General features: G+C 51.6%; 1 protein-coding gene across 3 annotated transcripts in view; it reads right to left on the bottom strand.

Moving 5' to 3' along the window:
- Positions 1 to 26,255, bottom strand: part of cfap61 (cilia and flagella associated protein 61) — a 490,576-nt gene that overhangs the window by 297,519 nt on the left and 166,802 nt on the right. For all 3 annotated transcript variants that reach the window (XM_038805956.1, XM_038805965.1, XM_038805971.1), the window contains exons 15-16: positions 19,612 to 19,818; positions 17,738 to 17,872 (exon numbers count right to left, since the gene is read on the bottom strand). In XM_038805956.1, coding sequence (XP_038661884.1) covers positions 17,738 to 17,872; positions 19,612 to 19,818 — 342 coding nt within the window. The remainder of the gene's footprint in view (positions 1 to 17,737; positions 17,873 to 19,611; positions 19,819 to 26,255) is intronic.

The following is a 26,255-nucleotide window of genomic DNA, read 5'->3' as shown; positions in this document are numbered from 1 at the left end:
CCCCACCCCCCCCCCCCAACCCACCGGCACCCGCACTCTGTGATCTCTTTCCCCCCACCCCCCAACCCACCGGCACTCGCACTCTGTGATCTCTCTCTCTCTCCCCCCAACCCACCGGCACCCGCACTCTGTGATCTCTCTCTCTCTCCCCCCAACCCACCGGCACTCGCACTCTGTGATCTCTCTCTCTCTCCCCCCCCAACCCACCGGCACCCGCACTCTGTGATCTCTCCCCCACCCCCCCCCCCCCCCACCCCCCCCCACCCCCCACCCCCCCAACCCACCGGCACTCACACTCTGTGATCTCTCTCTCCCTCTCCCCCCAACCCACCAGCACCCGCACTCTGTGATCTCTCTCGCCCCCCAACCCACCGGCACCCGCACTCTGTGATCTCTCTCGCCCCCCAACCCACCGGCACCCGCACTCTGTGATCTCTTCCCCCCCCCCCCCCCCCCCCCTCCAACCCACCGGCACCCGCACTCTGTGATCTCTCCCCTCCCCCAACCCACCGGCACCCGCACTCTGTGATCTCTCCCCTCCCCCAGCCCCCCCAACCCACCGGCACCCGCACTCTGTGATCTCTCTCGCCCCCCAACCCACCGGCACCCACACTCTGTGATCTCTCTCGCCCCCCAACCCACCGGCACTCGCACTCTGTGATCTCCCCCACCCCCCCCCCCCCCCAACCCACCGGCACCCGCACTCTGTGATCTCTCTCTCTCCCTCTCCCCCCCCAACCCACCGGCACTCGCACTCTGTGATTTCTCTCCCCCGCCCTCTCCCTGGCCTGTCACCCACCTCCACGATGAACGGCGTCAACCATCAGCACTGGTTCACGCCGTTAAATACCTGTTGTGTTTAACGCCGACGTGACCCGTGGCCACGTCGGCGGGACTTCGGCCCATCCGGGCCAGAGAATAACGGCAGCACAGAATCCCGTAGCCTCCCGCCAGCCCCCACCATTCTCTGAGTCGAGCGGCGGGATTGGCGGCACGCCGACCTTTTGCGGGTGGGAGCATTCTGGGTGTTGTTGGGTTACGGGTATAGGGCGGATACGTGGGTTTGAGTAGGGTGATCATTGCTCGGCACAACATCGAGGGCTGAAGGGTCTGTTCTGTGCTGTACTGTTCTATGTTCTATCTCCCTAGCCGTGTCCTGTGAGAGAGCGAGAGCCTTAATGCCCTGTGGGCTTTATAGTGGTGGTGTCCTGAATGGTGATTGGTTGTTCTGTGTCGTGTGTGTTCATTGGTTATCCTGTGTGTCAATCCCTGCCTGTCTGCATCTCATGATATACATGAGTGGATATTATGACAGTCTCTTACCTGCCTTCTCCCTTCTCCCACCACCTCCCAACCTCCCATACATCCCATCCGTCCTTCCCGGTGTAACAATGGTTCCCACATATTGGGGTCAATACTGACATCTGCCCTAGTTTAAAGTGCCTACTCAACTGCTTCCAAATGTTAATTAAAGACACTGCCATGGGATTGTTCATATATCTCCCCGGGGAAAATGGAAGCAGGGCCGTTGTCAGGGCCCTCAGACTCATCCCACTACACCTGTCAGTCAAGAGGCTTGTAAAAGTAAATGATGAAATTGAATGTAACCAATCACGTACAAAGGAATAAAAGTAGGCATACTGCAACAGTGAAACCGCAGAGGCTTGCAAAAGCCATGAGATGTGAAAATGAAATGTAAACAACCAAGTGCAAAGGAGTAAAAGAAGGCATACTGCAAAATTGAAACCACCGAGCCTATTGACTCTTGAAGGGATATAAAATGTAATGTAAACAAGCAAATACAAAGGGAAAACTTCAAGATGATGAAATGCTTCTGCAAGAAACAAGCTACGGCATGGAGCATGGCTCTGTCCTGTGAGAGAATTTTAGGACAGGCAGACTGCAGCTATGCTTTGTCCTATTATGGGGTGTTAAACGTGAAAGAAAGCAGACCTCAACGTTTCACATACCCAAAGTGACCACCATTCCAGGGGAAACTGCAACCTGATCCTCTCCAGCTCAGTCATAGCTCCCAACCCCCAGCTTCCTTGGAAGGACCCCCCGCCCCCCACAAGGCATGTGGCCAGCGGTTGCTGAGGAAGTGTGGGAGGGGAACTCGGCTCCTTGCTCCCTCTCTGAGTTCATGGTGCCTGGTCTCCGTTTTTAAGGACCAGTTGATTCCCCATCTTATCCCGCACCTGGACTATTTCCCTCGTCGACCCCTCCCTTCGGAGCTGGCTGGCCAACATACTCCCTGTCTTCCCTCCATGTTCATAAGCTTCCTCACCCCTCTCACTGGCGCACTGCTTTCCCTGCAGACAACTAGTCAAACGTCTGAAGCTCCTTCCTCCTGGCCAATAGGGCCAGACCCGTATCCCCGCGTACCTCCTACCCACTTCCAGCAACTCCTCTATCATTTTTTGGTGTTCCTCTCTCTCTTCCTTGTCCACCTTAGCCTTAAATGAGATCACCTCCCCCTTACTGCTGCCTCCATATATGCTCACCAGTGCCACCAACCGCCCCTCGAACACCCCCATCATAATCATGTACCTACCACACTGGTCTGCCACCACCTTCGCCATCTGAAACCTCACCCTCTTGCCCACCAATACCACAATTGCCCAACAATTCCCAGGCCACCGACTGCGAAACTTAATTACGCAATTAAATCCCACATATTCCTTGATCACCTTCCCAATCTTATCTCAAAAACTCTGGTCCCCGAATAACCCCACATCCATTCTCTACCCTGGCCTCTGAGCCACGCCCTTCTCCAAAACCACACCCACCCAATGCAGCGTATGGTCCAAAATCAATATCGCTGAATATTCCAACCCTTTGAGTCCAGTCAATAACGCCTTCCTCGCCATAAAAAAGTCTATTTTTGAGTACATTTTATGTACTGGGGAGAAAAGCGAATGCTCTACATTAATGATGAAGATTTTAGTTTAGACGGGCAGCATGGTCGGCACAGGCTTGAAAGGCCGAAGGGCCTGTTCCTGTGCTGTACTTTACTTTGTTCTTTGTTCTCTCGATCCCTCACGTGAAGGAACCTCCATGGGTCCACTGATCCCATCTCTCTTATGAACCCAGCCAGCGCATTCATCCCCTCCTGACTTGACCAGTGAGTGCGGCTAAGACCTATCCACCTTTGGCTCCTGCACCATATTCCAGTCCCCCCCCACTATTAATTTGTGGGTGTCCAAATCCGGGATGGCACCCAGCATCCTCTTCGCAATCATTCCAGTTGGGGCCATATACACTCACCAGCGCCACCAACCTCCCCTTTAACGCCCCCGTTACAATCACATACCTACTCCCTGGTCTACCACCACCTTTTCCATCCAAAACCTCACTCTTTTGCCCACCAATATAGCTACCCCATTGAACCCTGATATCGAACCCCAAATGGGGTTCACCCAACCCTTCCTGAGCCTCACCTGATCTTTCAGCCTCAGATGACTCTCATGCAGCATCACTGCATTGGCCTTTAGACTCTTTAAAAGTGCAAATACCTTCAACCTCTTCACCAGTCACACCAACCCCTCACGTTCCACGTTACTATCCTGATCCGGGGTCTCTCTCACTCCCCTCCCCCCCACCCCTCCTATCCCTTGGGCCTGATCTGCTCCGTCCCTTTGTTGCCGTTAAACCCCTCCCTCCCAGAATTCCCCATCCACTTCCCCTTGGGGACCACTTCAGCAGTCAAGGGCACTCAGTCTCTGATCTTCGGGTAAACATTCTCCAAGGCAGCCTTCAGGACACGCGACAACGCAGAATCACCGAGCAGAAACTTATCGCCAAATTCCACATACATGAGTACGACCTCAACCGGGACCTTGGATTCATGTCGCATTACATTCACCCCCCCACCATCTGGCCTAGGCTTGCAAAATCCTACCAACTGTCCTGGCTTTAGACAATTCACACCTCTTTAATCTGCTCCATCTAGACCTGTAAAGACTTAATTATCTGCAAAGACGCACATTCAAAGTATCGTCTTACATTTTTGACTCCTTCCACTGCACCTCACATCTTTGTTTTACCCAACTCAGGACCTTCTCCTTGACATGGAATTTGTGGAAACAAATTATAACCGCCCTTGGCGGCACATTTGTCAACAGGTTGGGCCTAAGCAACCAATGAGCCCTGTCCAGTTCGTACCTGGAGGGATCTTCCTCCTCCCCTAACAACTCCGCTGACATCTTTGAGATGTACTCAGTCAGCCTCGGGCCCCTCATCCCCTCGGCAAGCCCACAATTCTAAAATTCTGCATCTCGACCTGTTCTCCAGGTCCTCGATCTTAGCTCTGAGTCCTTTGTTGACCTCCGCCATCCTCCACAGTTCCTCACCCATTGAGGCGAACTGGTCACTATGTTGCGACAAGGCTTCCTCCACCCCCTTCAACTTCACTCTTTGCTCCTGTACCTCACCCGATGTCTTCAACACCGCCTTCTTCACCAGGGCCATTGCATCGTCCACCAGCTCTTTCATCGCTGCCATCATCCCCTTGAGCATCACCTCCATATGTTCGGCGAACTACCTCTCAAACTCTCCAGCCATCACCTCGGTCAAAGTCTCTCCTGTGAAGGGTGCAGCCCCACCCAGCAATCCAGCCTTTGCCATCTTTCCTGCTGCCAGGCCGACCTGTTTACTCAACGGCGAACTTTTGCTCACCCTCCTTCTTCCCTGTGGCTTTTTTCTGGGTCTTCGACATTCCCCTCCTTCCTTATGTCTTCCTGCACCAGCTTATCCAAAAACTGCCCCTGGAGCTGGGCATCAAACTCCAAAAAGTAGAGCCTTGAGCAGGAGCCACACGACGTGTGACTTCCACCTACATTCCGCCACTGGAAATCCCTGTGTGGGAAGATCTTGATGGAAAATATGCCTGTTTCTCTGGGGAGAAACACACCGGTTTTCAGTCAGAACCTGACACTTTGCCATATTTTGGGGAAATTCCGCAACTGGTGTACAATGCAGAAACAGATCAAATTGAGAATTTCAGTTTGTTATCTTCCTTTCAAGGAGTTGTGATTGTTCAACTTGTGAAAGATCTCTTGAATCAGTTTTTCCTTGATTGGTCTTCCATACACTTACATGATGTGGAGATGCCAGCGTTGGTGTAGTGTCTATATATGCAATCTCCTGGGAGATCCTCTCCATTTTGAGCCGGCAGTTTGCGGTGTCAATGGTAGCCATGATGTGGAGATGTCGGCGTTGGACTTGGGTAGTCACAGTAAGAAGTCTTACAACACCAGGTTAAAGTCCAACAGGTTTGTTTCAAATCATTAGCTTTCAGAGTGCAGCTCCTTCATCATTGACCTGATAAAGGAGCTGCGCTCCGAAAACTAGTGATTTGAAACAAACCTGTTGGACTTTAACCAGGTGATGTAAGACTTCTTACTCTATTCTTACATGTTTGTAAGTGTCACAGCCAGGAAGCTGCTATCCCACCTCACCAATGTGTTTTCCTTCCAAGGAGATGATAAGCGCACACATACATCCTGCAGATCCTCCAAGAAAGCTGAGAACACTGTTGGGGATGGGTGCCTTTGGCAAAAGTGGCTTGGGGGGAGGGAAGTAGAGATTGGATAGAAACTATTCACAGTATATGAGGTTAACAGTTTGTGGGAAGAGCAAACTCGGTGGAGGGCTGGGGAGGTGTTAAGTGCAGGGTTAACTCTAATATTAACTATTGTGTGTGTAAAGCAGAGTAAGAAGTCTTACAACACCAGGTTAAAGTCCAACATGTTTGTTTCAAATCACTAGCTTTTGGAGCACTGCTCCTTCCTCAAGTGAATGAACCGCAAACTGCATACCTCTTCATTCACCTGAGGAAGGAGCAGTGCTCCAAAAGCTAGTGATTTGAAACAACCCTGTTAGACTTTAACCTGGTGTTGCAAGACATCTTACTGTGCTCACCCCAGTCCAACGCCAGCATCTCCAAGTCGGGTGTGTAAAGAGCTATGTCGCAATGATATCACTCACTGAAAGATGACTGAATAGCATCAATAGCTGTGTCTTGGTATAATTTAACCGTTGTAACCTTTGTAAATTCATGTGTTTTAAAGAAAAGACCATTGTCTCCAGCAAGATCTCTACTAGGGTAAGAAGCCAATGAATCTCAAGGTAAAACCACAGAAATCAGAAAATAGTGCCAGATCACAATCCACTACATTAATATAATTCAAGCTTTATGCTTTCTCTTTTCAGTCTTGGTGCCATTTTGGTGCTCTCAATTACTCTCAGTTAAATCCAGTTTTGTTAATACTTAATAATGTTTACTGAAATTATCACATAAAATTTATTGAAATAAATTTTATGTCCACATACAATATAAAGTATCTTTGCACTTGGAATGTTGATGTGTTGCAGGAATTTGCACTGCAATTGAGTGTATTTTTCCAGTATTTATCAAAGGTATTATAATTTGTCATTCTAATATGTTGTTGCTCCTGAATAAAAATAGAAAATGGCACTTCAGCACTTCTCCCCCCCCCCCCCCCCATGGATGACTTAAACACAACATGATAGATTTGAGGAACAGAACATGGTGATTTCAAGCACATTACACAACTCCCCGAAGAGAACATCTGTCAAGCTTCAGTAATCACTGCTCCTTGCATTTCAGCAAGGCATACACTAATTGGCCTCAGAGAGTTTAGGATTAGGTAGATTGGTCCCAGAACACACCATATTTCAAACACCCATTAGCACAATGTACTGAACATGGCACTCAAAGGAGTGATCAAACCTGATTGCCAACAAATCAGTGATGTTCTCTTTCTTTGGTTTGACTAGATTGTGTTTCTCTTTATCCCCTTTATGTGATTTACTCAGAATTTCTGTAGTTCACGGAATCACAGAATTCTAACAGGCCATTCGACCCATCATGCCTGCATCAGCTCTCTGAAAGGGCAAGTCATTTAGTGCCATTCTTCCAACTTCTCCTCTTCTTTCTTTTCAGAAAACAGTTTAATTCCCATTTGAATGCTACAATTGAACTTGCCTCCATCACACTCCCAAGCAGTGCATTCCAGTTTATGACCACTTGCTTGTACTATTTTTCTCATACTGTTTTTGCTTCTTTTGCCAACTGCTTTAAATCTTTGACTTCTCATTCTCAATCCTTGAACAGTTTCTCCCTATCTATTCTGTCTCGACCCCTCTTGATTTTGAATGCCTCTATCAAATCTCCTCTTAGCCTTCTTTTCTCTAAGGAAAACAGTGCTAACTTCTTCAATCTATCTTCATATCCTCATCCTGGAATTATTTTTGTGAATCTGTTCTGCGTTCTCCAGTCATTCTCCCTGAAGTCCAGCACCCAAAACTGGATGCAATACTGCAGCTGAACCAAACCAGTGTGTCTTATATAGGTTCAGCATAACCTCTTTGCTTTTATACACCTATTAATAAAATCCATGATTTTTATGCTTATTAAACACTCTCTCTACCTGTACTGCCACCTTCAATGATTTACACATGGGCTTTTTTGAAACACTTTTTCATTTAATTGTCTCTCATTCCTTAAGCTAATTCCAACTGAGAAAATTAGATGTGCGTTTTAAACTACATTTAAATACAATTATAAGCTTCTCATAAAACTGATTTTGAAAGTCTGGAATATTTAAGATGTGTTATTATTTAAGAGCATGTGTTCTATGAAAAAACATATAATATGACACCTCAATGTCATGAGTTACAAGTCTTGAGTCGCACAGGCCATGCTACATCACCACCTGAAGGCCCCAGTTGGCCACTGGATCTATGCCACCCACCATATTGGATAAGGACAATCAAGAGGTGTTCTTAACCCATAATTGAAGCAGTTGGTGTGGTCAGCATATGTTCTGGGGAGTCATCGAATGGAGTTGGGGGACAGAGGTGAGATAAACGAAAAGTGGTAAAAGCAAATCAGCGTGGATGCTGGAATTTGAAACAAAAACAGAAAATACCAGACAATCTCAGTCGGCCTGACAGCATCTATGGAGAGAAAAGGGAGCTAACGTTTCAAGTCTGGATGACTCTGTCAAAAAGTGGGTCGTGATGGGGGCTGTGGTGGAGTAGGAGATAGAGAAGCCATCATCAGTGGGAAGGGTAAGAGAGAGGCCAGGATTGACAGGGGTAAGGGATAAGAGCGAGGTTAGGATTGACAGGGGTAAGGGATAAGAGTGACGTCAGGATTGACAGGGGTAAGGGATAAGAGAGAGGCCAGGATTGACAAGGGTAAGGAAAGAGGCTGCATTTGATGTGGGTAAGAAAAAGATGTTGAGATCGGTGAAGTGGTGGAGAGAGAAGCAAAGATTGTGGGGCTGGGGGTGGAGGAGCGATGCCAACATTGGGATGCAATTGGAAAAGAAGCTGGAATCATCAGTGGGGGAGAGAGAGAGACCAAACTTGTGTTAGGTGGGAAAAGAGAGTCCTTGATCAGGAGTGCAGGTCCAAAGACATCTATGAGGAATGGGAGGTGCACTCCCACAAGGAGAATGGCACTTTGGATCCAGCAACTCACTCTTCTCACTGTTGGGTTTCCGATCACTGGCAACAGGGAATTTTCCATCTGGCTCCCAATTACACTGTGGAAGCCAGATTTGAATATGTTAATTAAACGTCCTGATTTGCCATGATGAGACATTAGGATACCCCAATATTGTTGCCATTAAAAAGGGAAGCATGCACCTGTATGGTATTTGGGGGCTCATTCCCCCATATTTAATACTAATCTCCCCTTTTCCTTAACTCTCTTCCACTCATCATAAGATATTAATACTGAAGTCATAATGACTGTCATTCAGTGATACCTTTTCCTATATGACTTTACCTCAATGGGTAACATCTGTGTGCCATATTGAAATAACAAAGTTCAAAATGAAAACACATCAACCAAGTCTTTTCTGAATCTAAACTTGTTTTGTGTACAATACAACATTTTTTGTCCGCATTCTTTTCCTGGAACAAACTGAGGGCCAGTATAATGAGAGATACTTGGCCGTTCATATTCCACGAAAAGGTAATAAAACTAAGGTAGTCTTCCACTGATGCCAACTCTTGCTGCATCTATAGAACTTGTTCCTGAGTCAGTGGTCTGTCCCTATGGTCCTTCATGAACAAAGGCTAATTACTTTACCTTACCTAACCTCATGCTCTATGGATCATGCAGTTCACATCCTCACTAACTCCGTCTAATTCCGGGCTGGTAAACTGGAATGGAAATGAGTACCTTCCCCATCAGTTCCATGGCTTTTGTGCCATGCAGGGATGACTTATTTAAATTCAGGGATCCACAATGGTGCTCTGACACTCATACGCATCATGTGCATGTTTTTCCTCCAACAACTATTAGCAAATTAGGTGACAGCTAAAAATTCAGGACTACCTGTCAGGTGGTGCAGAGGAAGTTGAAATGAGAGTTGTGAGGCTGTTAAAATGGAGGAAAAGGTTTTAATGTTATGCTTTGAAGGGGAGATAATAGGACAATACTGTAAAGTCCCAAGTAAGTGCTTCCCTTAACAGGTATAAAGGATTATTTGCACAATGTAATTTTTAGTGGGTAAGATTGTATGCTGTTATGATATAAGATAGTAAAGAATATAGCAAAAGTAGATGGGAAAATAACACGATAACTAATTGCTTCAGGTGGCTGCATAAGGCACACGATCCTGATGATTTATTTTTCAAGCACAAGTTCTTTAACGATCTACTGCATAATTGCAGGATCCATTCATTCATGTATGCTCTGCCAGAAGGCAGGTCTTTGGCTTATTGTCTGCTGATACTTCACCCTGAACTGTTTTCCTGGCAGTTTGTGATAGTGGTGGTTTGCCTTCTACTCTCAATGGCAGGATGAGGAGCAGGTCCCAGGTCTACTTCAGCCAGAATAGGAATCATGGAGTGCAGTCAACTTTTGCTTCTTAGTAGTTCGGAGGTAGGGTACTTTCTTTCAGTATTTTTGCATTATGTTTTATTTCCGAGATAAAGTATACAATAGTGAGATCTCAAAAGGTTGAAACTGGGTGCATCTAGTCTTGTTGTTTCAGTGCAAGTGTTCAAACTCTGCAGTTAAAGTGATTGGTTTTTTTTGACTGGTCCTTTCTTGTCAAGCTGCAATGTGTGTTATGGTTATGGGCCTTGTTCTGCTTAATAAATGATCTACATTTATTAAAAAGGTAAATCATTTGGACAGAATTTTAATAAAAAGCAAGCCAATTTATTGACCAAGTTAATTTTCACAGGTATTTCTAATAAATGCAGTCTACTGTCTCAGAATTATGACAATGGATAGGCGTAATCCTACCAGCCTGACAACTGTATGTATTTTAATACCTATTGACTGAAAAATGGTGGAGAATCAAACGATTGGCACTGAAATGCAAAACAAACGTAGTGCAGTTAAAATAATCCTGCTGCAACTTTTACTTGGGATAGAGACTTTTTCTGAAGTATGAATGAGAGTGCCAACTTACATTGAAATTTCCATGAAATTTCCATGTTTGATAAAGGACACAAATGATAATTGTAAAATAGGTAATGTTGAGAAAAAGAGATGCTACTAAAGTATAATGAGCTGTAACCTCCAAACTCTAGGACAGTGTCACTTCCTAACTTTCACAGCACGCCCCCCCCCCCCCCCCCCATGTGAAACCAAGAAATTATGCATAATGGAAACAAGCATTAAAACATTCCACCTATTCTTATAATAAATGTACTGTGTCAGCCATGCCTCAGTTGGTAGCATTCTCACTTCTGAGTCACAAAGTTCTGGATTCAAGTTCCACTTCAGGACATGAGCACAGAAGAATCAAAATTGACAGTCCGGTGCAGTACTGAGGGAGTGCTGCACTTTTGGAGGTGCTGGGCTGGAGTCTCCTTCCTGCGGCTAAGTGCCGCGTCAATGGAGGACCCGTGGTGTTTCACGAGGAGAAAATCGTCGCGGACACCTCACCGATTCCGGTGCCGGTTAGGGCCTAGCTCCGTCGCAGTATTAAACACCCGCGGATCGTGTGGAGGACATCCAGAGAATTGCTGGGTCTGGGCTGCGCATGCGCAGGGCTGATAAGGTGCAGCTCGCATGCCTACACCGCCACCGATCGCGCCGGGAAACATGCCGCTGCCATGCTGGACCGTGTACCCGCCCACACCGACCCCACAGTCCACCCCCTGGCCACACCCCACCACTCCCCCCAGCCCTAGCAGAAGCCCCACGAGCAGCAGGACGGATCTCGGCCGAGTGTGGCAGCGCTGGACACTGTCCGCAGGCGGCACGCCAGGCTCATGACCGCTGGGACCACACATGGCCCACGTCGTCAGAAACTTGGCCCATTGGAGGCGGAGCATTGCGGTGGGCTGGTTGATGATGCACCAATGGCGCTGCGGCTGTGCGCGGCGCATGTACCGATTATGCCGATTTGGGAGGGGTGGAGCATCACAAACCGGCATCAATCCAGCGCCTGCACCAATTCCGCCGTCAGAAGCCATTCTCTGCCCGATCGCCGCTCCTGATTTCGGCATCGGGCTGCAGAGAATTCCGCCCGCTGTCTTTCAGATGAGACATTAAACCAAGCCCCCATCTGCCTGTTCGGATGGATGCGAAGGACGCAGTGGCACTATTTCAAAGTAGAATAGGGAAGTTATCCCTGATGTTCTGACAAATATTTATCCCTCAATTAAAATTACAAAAAGCAGGTGATCTGGTCATTATCTCATTGCTGTTTGTGAGAGCTTACTTTGTGCAAACTGTCTCCTGCATTTCCTACATTACAACAGTCACTGCATTTCCATGAGACCAAAAGGCGTAGGAGCAACAATAGGCCATTCGGCCCAATGGGTCTGCTCCTCCATTCAATGAGATCGGGAGAAATTCTCCATTTGGATGACTATGAGCAGAACCCGCTATTTGGGAGACTATGGGCCGGAATCGCAAATCGTGATCGGATGGCAAATTGGGTGTCAGCCAAAAATCGAGGTTGCGCTGGGCCCACTGGAACGCCATGCTCCAACGCCTCAATAGTAGCGTGAATGCAGTCCATGCTTTGCACTAGCATGGGCATGCAAAATTTTAGAATTATAGAATTTACAGTGCAGAAGGTACCATGCACAGTACCATGCATTAATATCTCATTGACGGGCACAACCCGGTAATCACCGGCCTCCCGTGATGCACTGCCTCTGGTAGGTGGGCACGGCACGGTTCACTTGTGGTATTTAAAATCAGGAAACAGGTGCCGTGGCTGATGAGGGAGAGAGAGGAGATAGGTAATGTTCTCAGAAGTACAACAGTGGGTTGACAATTGTGCCGCTGGTTGGGGGACATCTGCCATCAGTGGGTTGACAATTGTGCCGCTGGTTGGGGGACATCTGCTAGGGCCGGGGTGGGGGGGGGGGGGGGGGAGTAGCGTGGGGAGATCAGAAGATAGGCCTTGGGTCCTGGTGTCTCCCCGGGACCAGAGTGTCCTGCAAGGTAGCCATTTGGCTTTGCAACCTATTGACTGCCACTGTGGCCTGTAGATGCGCAGAGCATAACCGGCTGTATGGGTGCCATCCACCCAACCCCAGGGTACCCCCCCCAGGAGCCCACAGACCCAGGCTACCCATCAACGGGATGCACGTGGTCCACCAGGTGTTGGCACACCCTTGCGCACCCATTTGAGGCATTGGCCAACGGGCAGGGGAGTCGCGGAGAGCGTCTCGACTGTCGGGCACAAGTATTGTGGCCATTGGCACCCACCCTGGCACGTTGCCCCTCGCAGGGCAGACATCCCACCAGCGACACCATCAGCAGCTGACTCCGCAGGGCCATCGACTGTCACCAATCCCTGCCTGCCCACTGCACCCCTGTCCCCATCCATCCTGCCCCCAGACAAGTAGGCACAACCAGCAACCAGTGCCCTACACATAGAACCCACAGCTCATCGCAGTTACGGTCCCAGCAGACATCCAACTCCCTGGTTGAGCCCTACCCGTGGGCCCTGCCCACACGCACATCACCAAGCATGGCGCTGGTCAGTGATGCAGTGCGTCCACCCCCCCCACAACCTGGTGCCACTCTGCTGGTGGGGCATCACACAGCCCACCCTAAGAGGACCCCAACAGTAGCCCCACAGGAGGGTGCAGAACAGGGACTGCAGAACACATCACTGACATGGGTAGTGCCAGCCATCGGACCCCTGCTAGCAGGGACGGGTGGCGGGGTTAGAGGCTCCCCAGTGACAGGCACCAACAGGGCCAGCAGTGTGGTGCCAGTGTTGGGGGAAAAGTCGGGGGTGGGGGTGGGAATGAAAGGGGTGCAGTGCAAGCCAGGGCCACCGTGCAGCCTGTTGGACCTGGTGGGGCACCGGAGTATTGACCATGCAAACATGTCTCTTTACCCCCTCCAGTAGACTGTACGGCATATCTGCCGCATCATGGCGCATCTGGAGCCACAGGGGTAAGGGGGAGGGCACCCATTTAACGAGGTCTGACTCCGGCCCTAGGTAGCATTTTCCACCGTCCATCTGGGTAATCCCTGCATGTGTGCTGGCAATTCCATCTCACAGTCCCATTAACTCACTGGGCAGCATGGATGGGACAGGTTCCAGGGCGAGGGAAGTAGGGTGGGGCTGGGTACCGGGTCGGTGTGCGGTGATGGGTCACTCACCGGATAGGTCCTACCACAATGGAGGTCTCCTTCTGCAGCCCGGGACCCCGCGATCCAATCATGGGCCCCCGACCAGCGACTCCCCCAGGCCTGTGCTATGCGGCCGCCCAGCCACCATGTTGCCCCAGGCCAGCCACTATGCTGCTCCAGCCTGCCACTACTGCGGCCAGAACCAGCACCCGCGGCAGCACTGCCCGGCCCGCGATGCGACCTGCAGCAGCTGCGGGCGGAAAGGCCACTACGCAAGAGTGTGCCTCGCTAAAAGGGCCTCAGTTCCCAACTCCCTAGCGGCACGAAGTAATCGCTCCCCACTCCCGCAGGCCCGCGGGGCCCGAAACGCTGCGGCCTATGCCCCGACTCCACCCCCTCCCGCCACATGCGAACCATGGGGGCCGCCATCTTGGAAAACCTCCACCACGCGGCCGGCCACGTGCGACTCATGGGAGCCGCCATCTTGGACGCCATCTTCCTCAACCCCCTCCACGTGCGATCCACGGGCCCGACCGGCATCTCCACGCTCGGACAACTCATCGGAAGAGTACGACTATGAACTCAGAGGGCAGTCATCACGGGGCCACTCCAGCACAGCTGATCGAGCCACCGACTACCCACAACTCAGCGCAGTCACTCTGGACCAATCACGCCCGAAGCATCTGCGAAATTCGATGGCAGAGGTCCAAATCAACGGGTACAAAACGCCATGCCTCTTCGACTCCGGGAACACGGAGAGCTTCATACATCCAGACCTGGTAAGACGCTGTTCGCTCCCCGTTTTCCCCGCGCAGCAAACTATCGCGCTCGCTTAAGGCTCCCATTCGGTCCAGATCCAGGGACGCACCGCCACGACACTCACAATCCACGGCGCTAGCTACTCAAAATTCAAACTCTACGTTTTGCCCGAACTCTGCGCGCCACTCTTATTATGACTAGACTTCCAATGTAACCTTAAGAGCCTCACCCTCAGCTTCGGTGGGCCCCTGCCCCCACTCACTATCTGCAGCCTCGCTACGCTGCGAAATCCCCCCCCTCCTCTCTTCGCTAATCTCACAAAGGACTGTAAACCCGTAGCCACTCGTAGCAGGCGGTACAGCCTGCAGGATAGGGTATTTATCAGAACAGATGTCCGAAGCCTTCTCAGTGAGGGGATTATAGAGGCTAGCAATAGTCCCTGGAGAGCTCAGGTGGTAGTCGTTAAGACCGGGGAAGAATTCCGCATGGTTGTCGACTACAGTCAGACCATAAATAGATTTACGCTCCTCGACGCGTATCCCCTCCCCAGGATTGCAGACGTGGTAAACCAGATCGCCCAGTACCGGCTATTTTCCACGGTGGATCTGAAGTCTGCATACCACCAGCTCCCAATCCGCCCGGAGGACTGCCACTACACGGCATTCGAGGCCGATGGCCGCCTCTTCCATTTCCTCCGGGTCCCTTTTGGCGTCACTAATGGGGTCTCGGTGTTCCAACGAGCAATGGACCGAATGGTGGACCAGTACGGGCTGCGGGCCACGTTTCCGTACTTGGACAATGTCACCTCCTGCGGCTATGACCAGCAGGACCACGACGCGAACCTCCACCGTTTTCTCCAGACGGCACAGAAACTGGATCTCACTTATAACAAGGAGAAATGCGTTTTCCGCACAAACAGACTGGCCATCCTCGGCTATGTCGTGGAAAACGGAGTCCTGGGTCCAGACCCGGACCGTATGCTCCCCCTCTTAGAACTCCCCCTCCCCCATTGCCCCAAGGCCCTCAAACGGTGCTTGGGCTTCTTCTCCTACTACGCCCAGTGGGTACCTCAATATGCGGACAAAGCCCGCCCACTCTTTAGGACCACACGATTTCCCCTGTCAGCCGAGGCACGCCAGGCCTTCGACGGCATCAAGGAGGACATCGCCAAAGCGGTCATGCGGGCGGTGGATGAATCCACTCCATTCCAGGTTGAGAGCGACGCCTCAGAGGTAGCTCTAGCAGCCACATTAAATCAGGCAGGGAGACAAGTCGCATTTTTCTCCCGTACCCTCTCCACTTCTGAACTCCGACACACCTCAGTCGAGAAAGAAGCACAAGCCATTGTGGAGGCTATTTGTCACTGGAGGCACTACCTCGCAGGTAGGAGGTTCACCCTCATCACCGACCAAAGATCGGTTGCCTTCATGTTTGACAACTCGCGGCAGCACGGTGGCCTAGTGGTTAGCACAACCGCCTCACGGCGCTGAGGTCCCAGGTTCGATCCCGGCTCTGGGTCACTGTCCGTGTGGAGTTTGCACGTTCTCCCCGTGTCTGCGTGGGTTTCGCCCCCACAACCCAAAAATGTGCAGAGTAGGTGGATTGGCCACGCTAAAATTGCCCCTTAATTAGAAAAAATAATTGGCTGATCTAAATTTCTTTAAAAAAAAAAAAAAAAAAAAAAAAAAAAAAAAAAAATGTTTGACAACTCGCAAAGGGTCAAAATTAAAAACGACAAAATTCTGAGGTGGAGGATCGAACTCTCCACCTACAATTACGACATTAAGTATCGACCCGGGAAGCTCAACGAGCCTCTGGATGCCCTATCCCGCGGGACAAGCGCCAGCGCGCAGATTGACCGATTGAAAGTCATCCACAATGACCTCTGCCACCCAGGGGTCACCCGGCTCGCCCACTACATCAGAGCCCGAAACCTGCATTTCTCCAACGAGGAGGTAAAAGCGGTCACCAGGGACTGCCCGATCTGTGCAGAGTGCAAACCGCACTTCTATAGACCAGACAGGGCCCACCTGGTCAAGGCTTCTAAGATTTCAAAGGGCCACTCCCCTCAACTAACAAGAACGTTTACTTTCTAAACGTCATGGATGAGTTCTCCCGTTTCACATTCGCTATCCCGTGCCCCGACATGACCTCCCACACAGTCATTAGGGCCCTGCATAGCATCTTCACCCTGTTTGGTTTCTCCAGCTACGTACACAGCGACCGGGCTTCGTCCTTCATGAGCGACGAGCTGCATCAGTACCTGCTCGACAAGGGCATTGCCTCGAGCAGGACTACCAGCTACAACCCCAGGGGGAACGGGCAGGTGGAGAGGGAGAACGCGACGGTCTGGAAGACCGTCCTACTGACCCTCCGGTCTAGAAAGCTCCAAGTCTCCCAGTGGCAGGAAGTCCTCCCAGACTCGCTCCACGCTATTAGGTCCCTTTTGTTCACAGCGACCAATCAGACCCCTCACGAGAGGCTCTTCATTTTTTCCAGGGGCACTACCACGGGGGTCTCACTTCCAGCATGGCTGAGGACACCGGGCCCCGTACTTCTTAGGAAACACGTCAGGGCACACAAAACCGACCCCCTTATTGAAAAGGTGCGCCTGCTCCACTCCAACCCCCAGTACGCATTCGTCGAGTTCCCTGACGGCCGGCAGGACACTGTATCCCTCCGGGATCTGGCACCCGCCGGATCCAGCGCTCGCTCGACCCCCACAGAAGGACCCCTCACCCTACACCCCATGCTGTCGCCCCCCTCGCGCTCCCGAGCCCACGAGCTCGCTCCGCCAGTTCCGCGCACCCACGCCGGCCAGCCCCTAGCGCCCCCAGTCTCCGGTCGAACCAGGAGAGTATGAAGCTCGGATACAACCCTCCCTGGAGTCCGCCATCATACCCAGCACACAACACCCATCCAGCCATCGCAAGAGGCTGCAACCCTGGTGCTGCGCAGATCACTGCAGACAGTTCAACCACCGGACAGACTGACTTTGTAAACCACCACCCCTGCCGGACTTGATTTTTTTGCAGCGGGTGAATGTGGCGAATATAACATGGTAAATTCACACTGTATATTGTAAGCGCAATAGCGTTACCCGACCACTGGTGAATTGATGGTTCCATCAGTGCAACATTAAAAGTTAACTATAAATATGTTTCCATATGATTAAAGGATGAACAAAGACTGTATGCTATTCTATTTTACCATTGACTCCATAAATATACATCCCTCACCTTGTGGGGGAATAATAACTGGAATCTCTAGTTCTTGCTGCTAAACGGTAATTGGAAAGCACATTCTCATGAGTATACAAAGTCCTAAAACGGGTTGGCACTATGTCATCCTCCTACTACATCTCATATTACTCACCATATCACGGGTGATTCGCTTCGATGGAGCATTAATGTCAAGTTGTACCAATGGGTAGATAATCTGTCGTCGCCGGCGCACAGGAACGAGGTAATTAAGCGCAGATGTTAGGGAATGAGCAAATGGACTGCTCCCCTGAAATAAAAGATTCACAGTTACTTCCAAGGAGTGATGTAAAGATAATTAATTGTCTTCTCAGCAGATCTGAAATAAATCATGCAGAGCTCAAGAAAGTTTAAGCCAAAACAATTAAAAGATCACCTGAAGCTTAGGAATGGATTTCCCATTATTGTTGGCACTATGAGCCTAAATGTGAAGCACGAATGGTGATATTATAATCTCCATGAAAATTGTTGAAAAACATTTTGGCACTAGCAATGCATGACAGTTTTAAATGGAGTAAAAAAGTCTCTAGCTAATTACAAATCATATTAGGTCTAAAGAAAAGTCATCTTCAGTTGCGTTAATTTATTTTGAACCAAGACAAAGGGTAGAATTCTCCCAACCCGCCACAGGTGGATTTGATGGTGGCCAGGCGCAGAGAATCTGACAGGACCCAAAAAGTTGGAAACTTGCAGACCAAAATTACTTTATAATTCTCCCAATGGTTGGTTAATGGCGGTCAATCTTCTCACTGGCTGGTGGTGTGGATATCATTTGCATAAATTTGCATATCACGGATATTCATTAAACGCCTGCCTACCGATGTCTCATCAGGCTTTCCAATCCTGCATCACATCAGCAGGAAATCACATCAGCATCAAACCAATTGCTAAAGAATGACATGCATAGGGCGGTCTACAGTTCGCCAGAGACTTTGAGTTGAGTACGAAGCCTTTCTGCTATAGTGTTGTGCTGCTGCTAATGCATTGTTCATCACTCTGCCAGGGCAGACAAGTTCCTACCCTCCATCTCCATCCTGGCCTTCATTGACAGCACTGTGCAGCTGGGTGTCGGGAGGGGGCAAGGAAGGGGGGGGGGGGGGGGGGGGTGTAGGTTGAGAGCTCACAATGGCAAGCAAAGTGTGGGTTGAAGAAGACAAACAATGGAAGGCAGAGGGAAGACCAAGGCGAAGGAAGCCGGACCCTGACAAGGCAGCATGAAAAGCTCACAAGGGGGCCAATGGGATACCACATTGTTTACTGGAAGGGGACAAATAATGACTCCAGAGGCAGTGGGTAGAAGTCCAAGTGGAGTACCTGAAATGAAAGAGAAAATACTGGAAAATCTCAGCAGGTCTGGCAGCATCTGTAGGGAGAGAAAAGAGCTAACATTTTGAGTCTGCTGACAGAGAAAGTGGGAAACATTTATACTGCGGAGTGAGAATGAAAGATGAGTACCTCGCAGGTGATGGACTCGAGGAATTGAGGAACAGACTTCTTTTTGAAGTTGCTATCCTTTTCCCTCTGGGTTGCTGGTATCCTGCATGGTCTCGGAAAGGCAGGTGAACTGGAGAAAATTATATTAGAGTGATGGACTTTCTCGTCATCAGCTGGTGGTGGGCAGATGAATTAGCTGTTGACCTGCCAGGGGAGACGTCGGGGAACTTACCTGTGCATAATTAATAATGTTCAAAGCACAGAACCCTTCCATTCTGATCGGCAGGACAGGTGCCAGTACAGCCACCGTCACTGCACTTTGTCTCAAAATGGGAGAATTTCACCCATGTTGAAGGCCATAATCAACTGTCCAAGGGCCAAAGTTATGCATAGTAAACCAACCAATTCACATATGTATGATCTTCACATTTTCTAGATAATAATTTCACCAAACATAGAGGGAAAATAAAGTACATCTTTTTTAAAATAAGATATACATATATAATTGGTATATTGATCTATCTGATAAATAGTATAATAGCTTTTTTGTTTTACCTGATCAGTTAATAATTTGGGGTAAACAGGATAATAGAGGCATGACTTAAAAGTAATCCGGAGTATCTCCTTAAGAAAATGTCTGGTATGGTGATGGAAAATTGGGTTCAAAGCAAAGTGATAGAGGTGTCCATGTTCTTCACGTTGGTGATGGTTGAAGTAGATAAAACTTTCAATGTCATAATGCGAACGGATGTATTCAATATTCTGGAAAGAGAAAAGACAACCACATTGATCAATGGAAAACACCTAAGCTTGTGCAGGTAAAAACAGGAACAGCTGTATATTCAACCCCTGCAATTTAATCTGCGAGTGAAAACACACGCTTGAGTGATTGGAATGCACTTAGTGCTGGGAATGCACTTACATCTCTTTGATGTGGTCAATGTTTACAAAATTGGCATTTCACCACTTAAGCCACTGAAGCACGAAAGGATATGAATGGATCAAAAGCTGCAGCTAGTTTTTACAAGCAGTCAATCACAGACCACGACTGGAAAGCTATAACTGGTTTGTAGATAATGGATCTGTGGGAAGCAGACTCAGGCACACCTGCTCTCCTTCGAGTAATGGACACGTGGAGTTGCAAGGTAAGTATTACAGCTATAATGCATCCAACTGCCCCTGGCTGGACTGCTCTCTAACTTCCAGATGAGGGTCATTTTTCTGGGAGCGGGGTCTGTGTAGGGAGGGTGGTCTATGTGTGGGGTCAGGGGGGTTTGTCGAGGGTGTTCCTTTAGGCAGGCATCCCTGTTGGTGTCTCCAATTACACGAGCCCTTGTGGGGGGGCCACTATTACAGGTGTCCCGGGTTGGGTGCGTCTCCCTATTACAGGGGTCCCTGGGATGTCCCGTTATTACAGGAGTCCCTGGGGGGGGGGGTCTTCTATGATATGGGTCCCTGGGGGGGCTTTATTGCAGTGGTCCCAGGTGAGAGGGCATGGGGAGCCGGGGGTGGGGGGGGGGGCCGCTAAAGGAGGCGTGGGCAGATAATAGTGTTCGAATGGGGGTGGCCCTCGGATGACCTTGGATGCTCTTTACTCTTGTGGCCCTAGTATGATGGACTTTGTGGTGGGCCAAAAGGGCAACGGTTGCCCCCTTGGCCACCAAGAGTGTACCCCGTCAGGTTCACAATTGCTGAGACCACGTGATCTGTGCCCATGTGATACCCGGCCGCGGGAACCGGAGAATCATGGGAGGCCAGAGATAGGGTGCTGAGCCCGCTATATCGATGCAACTGGGTCATTAAGACCCATTTGCATTCATTTATATCCCCACTCCTTGTTCACACCAGCAGGGGGTTGGAGCATTGAGCAGGCGGCGATCCCGATTTTCCCCCGACGCCCGATTCTCTGTCCAATCGGGAACGGGTGTCCCGGGATGGAGAATGCCACCACTTGTACATTACCAAACACTCAATGGGAATAAATGACAAGTTTAATATTTACAAAAGCCAAATACCGACAAGGGTGAGATTCTCCATCGGCCATAAGACCATGGGCGTATTCTCCAGTGCCGTTTTTCGGGCGGGATTCCCACCACGTCGGTCGGGGGCCATTGACAGCGCCTCCCCCCCCCCCCCCCCCGGCGATTCTACGGGCCCAGATGGGCCGAGCGGCCATTCATTTTTGGCCAGTCCCGCCGGTGTGAATCACTCAACTCATGTACCAGCGGGACCTGGCAGGTATGTCGGTGGGGATGGTCCTCAGGGGGGGGGGGTACGGGGAGGGGTTCTGACCCTGGGGGGCCCCCACGATGGCCTGGCCCGTGATCGGGGTCCAGCGATCTGCGGGCAGGTTTGTTCCGCGGGGGCACTTCTTCCTTCCGCGTCGGCCCCTGGAGGGCTCCGCCATGGCCGGTGCGGAGAAGCAAACCCCCCACGCATGCATCAAAATACGCTGGCCGGTCTGCGCATGCGCGGAATCACATCAGCGGTTAGGCGCATGTGTGTGATCATGCCGGCTCTTCAGCGCATGCAGAGAATTCCGTACTTTGAGGGGCTGTTGACGCCGGAGTGGTTGGCGCCGGTTCTCCCGCCAGCCTGGAGAATCGCCAGGAGGGAGAATCCCGGCCCATAAGTCACAGGAACAGAATTAGGTCACTCGGCCCATCGAGTCTGCTCCACCATTCAATCATGGCTGCCATTTTTCTCATCCCTATTCTCCTGCCTTCTCCCCATAACCCCTGATCCCCTTATTAATAAAGAACCCAACTATCTCTGTCAGTAGTGAGAAAGGATTAGCTCTTACAATGTGGAATCTGTATGGGTTGAGTTGAGAAATACCAAGGGGCAAAAAACATTAGTGGGTGTCATGTATAAACCCCCAAACTGTATTGGTGAGGTTGGGAATGACATTAAATACAAAATTAGAGATGCATGTAATAAGGGAGTATCAGTGATCATGGATGATTTTAACCTTCACATAGATTGGGCAAATCAAATTAGCCACAATGTCGTAGAGGAGGAATTCCTGGAGTGTATACAAGACGAGTTTCTTGACCAATATGTGGAGGAAGCAAAAAGAGAGCAGGCCATCTTAGACTGGGTGCTATGTAATGAGAAGGGAATCGTTGTCAATCTGGCTGTACGAGACCCCTTGGGGATGAGCGACCATAACATGGTAGAATTTTTTATCAAGGTGGAGAGTGAAGTAGTGAGACTAGGGTGCTGAATCTTAATAAAGCGAACTATGAAGATATGAGGCGTGAGTTGGCCTTGATAGATTGGAGAGAGTTACTTAAAGGGATGACAGTGGATAGACAATGGCAAACATTCAAGGAACGCATGGGGGAATTACAGCAACTGTTCATTCCTGTCTGGCAGAAAAGCACCCCTTGTAAGAGGGCCAATCCATGGCTTACAAAGGAAATTAGAAATAGTATCCGATCCAAGGAAGAAGCATACAGATTGGCCAAGAAAACTAATAGGTCTGAGGATTGGGAACAGTTTAGAATTTATCAAAGAAGGACAAAGGGATTGATTAAGAAGGTGAAAGTACAGTATGAAAGAAAGCTTGCAGGGAACATAAAGACTGACACTAAGAATTTCTATAGATATGTGAAGTGAAAGAGATTGGTAAAGAGAAATGTAGGCTCCCTACAGGCAGAAACAGGGGAATGCATAATAATGGTCAAAGAAATGGCTGAGCAATTGAATACATACTTTGGTTCTGTCTTCACAAAAAAGGACACAAATCATGGGCGAAATTCTCTGCAGACCGTCGTAACGCCGATTTCCGGCGAGCAAAATTGGAGTAGATGACTCCGGCGTGGGGGCCTTCTTTTAGGCGGCGATTCTCCGTTCCCGGAGGGGCCAGCAGCTGACTGACGCGATACGCGTCAGTTTCACCAGCTGCGGAAGTGGTGAGACCCGGCGTTTTTTGGAGGAGGAGGAGGAGAGAGACTGACCCGGCGTTTGGGGGGGGGGGGGGGGGGGGGGGGGGGGGAGGAGGAGAGAGACAGACCCGGCATTTGGGGGGGGGAGGAGAGAGAGAGACCCGGCATTTGGGGGGGGGGGGGGTTTCCGGCATTTGGGGGGGGGGGGGGGGGTTGCGGCATGGGGGGGGGGGTTCCGGCATTTGGGGGGGGTTCCGGCATTTGGGGGGGGTTGCGGCATCGGGGGGGTTGCGGCATCGGGGGGGGGTGCGGCATCGGGGGGTGGGGTTGCGGCATCGGGGGGTGGGTTGCGGCACGGGGGGTGGGGTTTGCGGCATCGGGTGGTGGATTGCGGCATCGGGGGGTGGGTTGCGGCACGGGGGGTGGTTGCGGCATCGGGGGGTGGGTTGCGGCACCTCGGGGGGGGTTGCGGCATCGGGGGGGGGTTGCGGCATCGGGGGGGGTTGCGGCATCGGGGGGGTTTGCGGCATCGGGGGGGGTTGCGGCATCGGGGGGGGGTTGCCGGCCATCGGGGGGTGGGTTGCGGCACTCGGGGGGGGGGTTGCGGCATCGGGGGGGGTGCGGCATCGGGGGGGTTGCGGCATCCGGGGGGGGGTTTGCGGCATCCGGGGGGGGTTGCGGCATCCGGGGGGTGGGTTGCGGCATCCGGGGGGGGTTGCGGCACCGTCGCACCCCCCTCTGTACGCCGCTGCCCCCTACCCCAACCACCCCCCCCTCACCACCCCTACCTCCCTCCAACGCCCCTACCCCCCTCCCCACCACCCCACCCCCCTCCCCACCACCCCTACCCCCCTCCCCACCACCCCTACCCCCCTCCCCACCACCCCTACCCCCCTCCCCACCACCCCTACCCCCCTCCAACGCCGCCCCCCCATCTCTCGCAACGCCGCAACCCCCCCCCCCTCAACGGCGGGTCTCCCCCCCCCCCTTCAACACCGGTACCCACACCCCGTCCACCTCCCTCTGAAGGCCGGTACCCACACCCCTCCCCTCTCTCCTCCTCCCCCCCTTCCTTCCTCCCCCCCTTCTTCCTCCTCCCCCTTCCTTCCTCCGTCCCCCCTCCTTCCTCCTCCCCCCCTCCTTCCTCCTCCCCCCCTTCTTCCTCCTCCCCCCTTCCTTCCTCCGTCCCCCCTCCTTCCTCCTCCCCCCCTTCCTTCCTCCGTCCCCCCTCCTTCCTCCTCCCCCCCTTCCTTCCTCCGTTAGTGGGGGGGGGTGCGGCGTTAGTGGGGGGTGGGGGGGTGCGGCGTTGGAGGGGGGTAGGGGTGGTGAAGGGGGTAGGGGTGGTGAGGGGAGGGGGTTGGGGTAGGGGCAGCTGCGTGCAGAGGGGGGGCGATGGTGCGTTGGCCCCGGGCATCCGTCGCCCCCCCCTCTCTGCACGCCGCTGCCCCCAAACCCCCCCCCGATGCCGCAACCACCCCCGATGCCGCAACCCCCCCCGATGCCGCAACCCCCCCGATGCCGCAACCCCCCCGATGCCGCAACCCACCCCCGATGCCGCAACCCCCCCCCCGATGCCGCAACCCACCCCCCGATGCCGCAACCCCCCCCGATGCCGCAACCCACCCCCCGATGCCGCAAACCCCCCCCGATGCCGCAAACCACCCCCCGATGCCGCAACCCACCCCCCGATGCCGCAACCCACCCCCCGATGCCGCAACCCCCCCCCCGATGCCGCAACCCACCCCCCCGATGCCGCAACCCACCCCCCCCCGATGCCGCAACCCACCCCCCCGATGCCGCAACCCACCCCCCCGATGCCGCAACCCACCCCCCCCGATGCCGCAACCCACCCGATACCGCAACCCACCCCCCCCCCCCCGACACTGAACGGCGTCAACCATCATCAATGGTTGACGCCGTTTTAAAGCAACTGTGATTTTCGCCGACGTGACCCGTGGCCACGTCGGCGGGACTTCGGCCCATCCGGGCCGGAGATTTGTGGAAACTGAAAAAAAAATGAAATCCCTCCGGCGCCAGCTGTTTTCAGAGGCTGCCGGCGGGATTTGCACAACGCCGGTTTTTGGCCGGTCAGAGATTTAAAAACCCTGCGGGAGCGGGAATAACGCCGCTGCCGGCCGATTCTCCGACCCTGCGTGGGGTCGGAGAATTTCGCCCCATATACCAGAAATGCTGAAAAATGAAAGGTTTGGTGAGAGGGAAAAACTGAGGGAGATCAACATTAGTAGAGAAATGGTGTTGGGAAAATTGATGGGATTGAAGGCGGATAAATCCCCAGGGCCTGAGAATCTGCATCCCAGAGTGCTTAAGGAGCTGACTCTGGAAATGGTGGATGCATTGGTGGTCATCTTCCGGGATTCTGTAGACTCTGGAACTGTCCCTGCTCACGTCCGATATTCAAAAAGGGAGGCAGAGATAAAGCAGGGAATTATAGACCAGTAAGCCTATCGGCGGTAGTGAGGAAAATGCTTGAATCCATTATCCAGGACTTTATAGCGGAACATTTAGAAAGCAGTGGCAGGATCAGTCAGAATCAGCATGGATTTATGAAGGGAAATCATGCTTGACAAATCTGTTGGAATTCTTTGAAGATGTAACCAGTACAGTTGACAAGATGGAGCCAGTTGATTTGGAATATTTGGATTTTCAGAAGGCATTTGACAAAGTCCCACATAAGAGATTATTGTGTAAAATTAAATCACATGGGACTGGGGGAAATGTATTGAAGTGGATAGAAAACTGGCTGGCCGGACGGAGAAACTGGACTTGAACTAGGGGTTGGGGGTTGCGAGGTCGGCTGTAAGATATTAGTGCTGGATTCTGCTGTTGCTGTGTTCTCTTTTTCTTCTGTTGTTTTCTTCTTGTTTTAGTACTTTTGCAATTTTGATATGGTTATTTACGGAGGGGTTGTTCTGCTATGTTTTTGTTTTTGTGCTGTGGGACATTGTTTGGGCTGTGTATCTTGAGGGGAGGGTCGGGGGGGTATGGTGTATTCTATGCCGGAGTGGGGGTATGGAGTGGGGCTGATATTTGGGAGCTGCGTCAGAAGGGTGTGGTGGGGCAGTGCGAAAGCGCGGGCTTTCCTCTGGTTTCCCGTGCTGCGGGGCTGGGGGGTGGAGATGGTGACGGGGGAGGCGGGGCCTTAACTGGTTCTTCCCCGTGCTGGAGCGGTGCCAGGAGGAGGGATAGATTGGGGGATGATCCCACTTCGGGAGGGGTCGGGCTATTGGCGGGAGTTTCCGGGGTCAGCAGAAGTTAGCTGACCCACGGAAGTACAATGGAGGACGGTTC

The sequence above is a fragment of the Scyliorhinus canicula genome, chromosome 1 (genome assembly GCF_902713615.1).
Source record: "Scyliorhinus canicula chromosome 1, sScyCan1.1, whole genome shotgun sequence".
Lineage (NCBI taxonomy): Eukaryota > Metazoa > Chordata > Chondrichthyes > Carcharhiniformes > Scyliorhinidae > Scyliorhinus > Scyliorhinus canicula.
The sequence above is the reverse complement of the archived record's forward strand: the minus strand, read 5'-3'. Positions and strand labels throughout refer to the sequence as shown.